The 6,000-nt window shown below is 44.4% G+C and overlaps 1 protein-coding gene across 1 annotated transcript; it reads right to left on the bottom strand.

Moving 5' to 3' along the window:
* Positions 1–512: 512 nt before the first annotated feature.
* JAGN1 (jagunal homolog 1) lies at positions 513–3,311 on the bottom strand. The gene is made up of 2 exons (XM_036923509.2): positions 3,069–3,311; positions 513–1,480 (listed from the first exon to the last, which is right to left on the bottom strand). Exons 1-2 carry the CDS (start codon positions 3,155–3,157, stop codon positions 1,018–1,020), a joined length of 552 nt encoding a protein of 183 aa, XP_036779404.2. The 5' UTR covers positions 3,158–3,311; the 3' UTR covers positions 513–1,017.
* Between the last annotated feature and the right edge of the window lie 2,689 nt (positions 3,312–6,000).

Consider the following 6,000-nt stretch of genomic DNA (forward strand, 5'->3'; position numbering starts at 1 on the left):
GCAATATTTACTATGTGCCAGACTTAGGGGTGAAAAGGGCCTTTAGTTCACAGATCTCTCTCCCACTTCTATTTTTAATTTATCTGCTCTACACCATTAGATACTACGTTCATATGAACTGTTTTACATGCGTATCATGTCTCACCTAGATTGCAAGCTCCTTATACACAGGGTAGGCTTGAAATTCTTTTGGATATCATAATACCTTGTTAGACATATAACTGACCATCTATTAATACTGAATGATAAACATGAATAAACCAAAAGAGCCCATACCCAAGTTGGATAAACGAGACTGCACCATTTTACAAGAGGAAAGATTAAATGTACATGGTAGTTCCTGCCAATTAGCAGCAGAGTTGCAACTATGACTTAGGTTCCCTACGTCCATTTCACTTGTCTGTGGCCACTGCCGGTTTTCTCAGGGATCTTCTACCTATCTCCTAGTGTCAAAGTCCACCCAAGCAACATGCTTTTCACACTCTATTAAATCCCAAACACAAGGCACAGGGTCAACAGGGAGGTTATAACTTTATTGAGGTTCCTTTTAATTAAAATGCTTCCCAGTAGAGACCACAGCCTGCAGGGGGTACAGCCTTCAAAACATTTCCTGACCTACAGATTGAAGCAGAATTTGATTTGACTTATTCCCTATCTCCTGCAGTCTCCGAAATGAAGCAATAGTGGACGCAAGTGGACAGAATGACCAAGAAGAGGCAAGGATGAGGCTCAGTCTTAAAGAAACACCCTGAAGGGCCTCAACTTCAACCAGCTGGTTTGTTTTACAGCTGTTGACTGCCCAGTTCAAGCAAACCAGGAATAAATTAAATATGGTTTTGCCATCTCAGTTGATGGTAATAGGAGGGGCTTCCCAGAACTTGGGTCTAGTTTGCAGTAGCTGCCAACATGACAGCTACCAAAACCACCCAAGGATATTTCAGAGCAGCTCCTCTACCCTCTCACTCTGCCCAGTGGGAGGCCCAGGCTTCCCCCATACAGCAGTCCATCAGGCAGGCTTCATTTACGCTTCTTCTCCTGTGTGCTGGTGAACCAAGAGTCTAGGAGCTTCTTGCTGTAGTATAGCTGCCAGGCGTGCACTTGGACCGCCAGCACCAACACCAGGTACATGACGGAGACAGCAGAAAAACCAAAGAGGAAGCGGTAGGCCTTACCATGCCGGTAGAGCTGCTGTGCAGCAGGGAACATCTCCATGCTGCCATAAATGAGGGGAGCGATAGAAAAGAGCCCCATGCTAATCATGGAGAGCACCAGGTAGCTAATGTTATTGCGGGGGAAGGAGAGGAGGCCCAAGAGAGAGGGCACAATGCTCAGTAAATACGGGTACTCCCACTGATAGGGCATGGCCACCTGATCATGTGACAAGAGCCTCAGGTGTCCCACGCTCATCTTAGCAACCAGTAGCAGCCATAGGACCAGATGCACGTAGATCAGCTTCTTGATTTCATACTTGAGGGTCACACTGTGGGGCAGAGCAGAGGAGAAATTTCATTCAAAATTTTCTGACCACCAATTACATGCCAGGCAAATGTACTGGAGACTGGAATACAAATATGAGCTATAGTCCTTGCCTAGAGGCTTAGCACAAGGAACAGAAGAAAAAATAATTAGAAATGAACTAGAAGAGCTCTAGTAAATATATGTTGCAAGATATATGGACTCACAGGAAGAAGTAATCAATTTGGCTTAGGAGGGCAGGGCTCAGAAAGCTATCTAGAGGAGGGTGATTTCTGAGCTAGGCTCTTAGGAGTGGGTGGAAATAGGTATGCCAAGCAGAGGTAATAGCCTGAATGCAAAAAGGCATAATAAGAATGTGCGGTGTTCCAGGAAATTAGTAGGGTGTGTCAGAAATAATTGGTAGTGGGTAGGGGAGTAGCAAGATAAGAAGTTGCAAAGATTATGAAAGAGTCAGTTTAAAGACAGAAGAGTAACTCATATCCACAAAGATGACTTTGCACCATAGGAGTACAGCCTAGAGGAAGGATGTATTGGCGGCAAGGAAACCAACTCTGGCTACCCATACTTCTCCAGCTAGACCAGATTTTCATCTGAAGGAGGAACACATTTCTCTTTTTCTTCTCATTCTTTCAGGTCCTAACTATATTTTCTTAACACCTCCAAGGGCAGGCAGAAAACTTGCCTGCATTGAGAGGTCCCTTAGGCAAGGATCTAAGGATAAAAATGAAGTGAGGATCCAAAGAATTTGTCATTCTTCTGGACTCTTGAAAGATGCAAAACACATTCTAGGAGACTTTGATGGATTTAAGGTAGGAAAATCTCTTTTTCAATTTTTATTTTTAAAACAGTCATTGTAGAAAATGTGGAAAAGTAGGAAAAAAATATGTCACCTCCAGACTTCATGCTCCATGAAGGCAGGGACCACTTTTCGGTTTTGCTGTTTTTTTTAAGAAACTTTTTTACTGAAGGTGTAACCTACATACAAAGACCAGATCCACTTTTGCTCACTATTATATCCTCAGTGCCTAGCACAATGCCTGATGGATAAGCGCAATAAATATTTGCTGAACGTATACACAAATGTAAAAAATACTCCCTATACGCGGTGTTCACAAAGTTCATTTTCGGCAGGATATGTCTAGATTTTATGGTCCGCATCCGTCAAAGGGCCCAAAATAAAACAGTTACCAAGTCTTGAGCAGACTCGTATTATGTGCTAGATCTTATGCTACGTCGTTCACACGAGTTATTCTTCACCAAAACCTAAAAGGTAGGTTACTTTTCCCTTTGCAAATGAGGAAACTGAGGCTCAGTTAGAAATTGGTTTTCCGAGGGCACACATTGGGGCCAGCATCGCTGAGACTTCGGGGCCCCGGCAGCCCGGAGGCACAGGAAGTATCAAGGGGTGGAGCTCACGGGAGCGACAGGCTTTCTGGGACTGACGGGCCCCGGGCCGTCACGGGAGGAGGGGACATGGCAGGTGCGCGGGGGGCTGGCGGGGGAGTAAAACCCTGACGCCGAGTCGGCGTCACTTCCCAGGCCCTGCGTATTCCCGCCGGGGAGGCCTCCGTGCTCCTCGCCTCACTTCATACCTCATCTGGTAGTGCATGGCGACGCGCTCCCGGTGCTGAAAGTCGCTGCCGTCCGTGCCGGCCGCTCGCGGGCCTGCCCGAGATGCCATTGTCCCCGCTCACTCAGGCCGACCCGCTGGAGCAACTACCGCGCCAATCCGTCTGCAGCGTCCTGTTCGCACCGCCTCGGCTCGGCCACCCCAACAGGCAGGCGGTTCTGAGAGGACAATTTCCGGCCTCTCTGTCTCTGGAGGACCAAACTCGGTGGTCAAACACCACCATACCCCTGCGCAAGCGCATGCGCTTTCTGTTTCAGCCCCGCCTGGGCAGTTTCTTGTCTTTTCTCATGCGCGAGAAATTAGGTCCCAGCCCTGGCATCTTTACGCCATCTGCCCAGAACATATTTCCCAGTTTCTCGGGCTTTCACGTTCTTAAACCCTAGAGTTTAAGAATGTCCTCGCTTCACAGATGGAGAAACCGATTCTTGGAAGGGTTCTGTGACTTCCCGAGAGCACACATCATAAGTCTCACTATCTCCCAATGGATTACTTGATCATTGCAAAGAGAAAACGGTAACTTTACAGTGGAGAAACCTGGTGCGCACCCCCCTAACCAAGTAAAGTTAACCTGACCAGTAATGCGACAAACTGACATCTCATGCCTCCTGTTACATTGACTACACAGCATCACTTTGTGTGATATTCCTGCCAAAAATACTTAATCTGAATCTAATCATGAAGAGATGACAGATAAACTCAACATGAGGGACATTCTATACAACTAGACTGCATTTTTAACAAATGGGGTATGTCAATAAATAGAATATTATTTGGTAATTAAAGAGGATACGTGCTATTACACGGTGAACATTTAAAATACTAAACTAACTGAAAAGCTAGTCACAATAGACCCCATACTGTATTATTCCGTTTATAGGAAATCTCCACAATAGGTAAATCCATAGAGCCATAAGAGTATTGTTGCCAGGGAGAAATAGGGAGTAACTTGTGGGTGATAAAAATATACTGGAATTAGTAATGATCATTGGACAACTTTGTGAATGTACTAAAAGTCATTGAATTACACACTTTAAAAATGTGAGCTTTACGGTACAGGAATTATATCTCATTATTATATCTCACAGCTATTATTTTATAATGCAAATGGTCATCAGGGAAGGACAATAATGGAAAAAAGCATGATCATTTAGAGCATAGGTTTGTAACGGGATGCAGCCTGGAGAATCCTACAGACCCCTTCTCAAAATAATGTTTTTAAATGCACAAAAGAAAATACTTAGGACTATGAAGAAAGCAAATTATATCAAAATTATCCAAAATTTAAAAAATGTATGCAGTGAAAAATCCCACTGTCAACACTGCTCCCCATCCTCCCAGGTCTCAAACCACTCGACTCCACCCAATCAAAGAACCACTTCGTTTTTTTTAATGTATATTTCTAGAGTCTCTTTAAACACATACCAGCAAATGTAAAGCTTTATTCTTATTTTACTCTTTAAATACAAAGGGTGGTATATTATACACACTATTAAAGACTTTGCTTTTTGTTTTAACTGGACGATGTCTCTTGGAGAATTTTCCCATGTCAGTACATAAAGAGCATCCTCATTTATTTTTGTAGCTTCCTCATGCTATTCTATTATAGGAATATAACATAATTTATTTAACTTGCCCCTCTTGTAGGACATTTGGATCATTTCTAATATTTTGCTATTACAAACATAGCTTTAGTTAATAACCTTGTACACATATCATTTCACTTAGGGGCAGGTAGATCTACAGTTTGGGATCCCAGAAATACCATTTCTGGGTCAAAGAATATATTGTGTTTGTGATTTTGATAGATCTGACCACATTGCCTTCCATAATGGTTATACCAATTACATTCTCACCAGCAATGTGTGAGTGTGGCTGATTCCATTTTCTCAAATTGTTTTGCCAACATTTGCTAGTCTGATGGATGAAGAATGGCATCTGTGTAGTTTAAGCTGCATTTCTATTTCTATATGTAAGACTAAAGCATCTTTTCATATGTTTGAGGGTCATTTGTACTTCATTTCCCTGAACTGTGTTCATGTTCTTTACCCATTTTTCTACTGTGTTGTTAGTTTTAAATTATATATAGTTAGAGGAGGGAGAAAAGAATGAAAGAGATAGAGACAGGAGATTGGCCTCTTGCTTATATATATTATATAAAAGCTATGTTAAGAAAGCAGTATAGCTTTCCTATTGTATGTCTTTTGACTTTGCTTATGATATTACTGTAAGGTTGGAGGCACCAGAGGGAGGGGTGAGCACGTCCAACATTGATGACCTGCCAAAGTCCCCAGCTGCTGCCCCCTCCCAACCTGAAAAATGTGCCTTAGGCTAGCCAAGCCTCGCGCCGCTGTAAATCTAAGCTCTGCCTCCCCCTACCTTCTTTAAAAACTCGCTTCCTGCCCTGCTGAATGTGACTTCCCCAGCCTGTGATAGCCAGACCGGGAAACATCACCCAGGAATTCCGTTCAAATAAACTGCCTGGCCCTTTGTTGCCTCTCGTCGCCTGCTTATTTCAGTTAGAATTTATCTTACATTTGGTTCCAAAATCCCGGGAAGGAGCGTGAGTGTGGGACCCCGACTGGCCACCAGTGGCCCTGCCCCCTCCTCCTCCAACCCGGGACCTCAGCCTGCTCTCCGCTGCGTGGACTATTTTCTGGTGAGTACCTCAGTTTCCCCCAGTCTGTTTCCCTTCCTAACTCCGTTTCACCTGGTCCGTCCAAAATCATAGCTACGTCCAGGTTTGGGCATCTGGCCCATCTGCTGAGGGCATCCAGGATACCCACCCCTGGCCCTGCGGTGTGGGAGATGTCCCTCACCCAGGCTCCTAGGCCGTCTCCCCTGACTTGGCATGCTTGGGATGCTGGGCGCTCCTCTCAGCGGGATTAGTTGGGAAG

The sequence above is a fragment of the Manis pentadactyla genome, chromosome 1, assembly GCF_030020395.1.
Source record: "Manis pentadactyla isolate mManPen7 chromosome 1, mManPen7.hap1, whole genome shotgun sequence".
In the NCBI taxonomy this organism is placed as follows: Eukaryota; Metazoa; Chordata; class Mammalia; order Pholidota; family Manidae; genus Manis; species Manis pentadactyla.

Excerpts from the sequence above, each read along its gene's own strand:
- JAGN1 (XM_036923509.2), bottom strand. The coding sequence starts at position 3,157 with ATGGCATCTCGGGCAGGCCCGCGAGCGGCCGGCACGGACGGCAGCGAC. Across the intron at positions 1,481-3,068 it reads GCCATGCACTACCAGATGAG|TGTGACCCTCAAGTATGAAA; the intron begins GTATGAAGTGAG and ends TCTGCCCCACAG.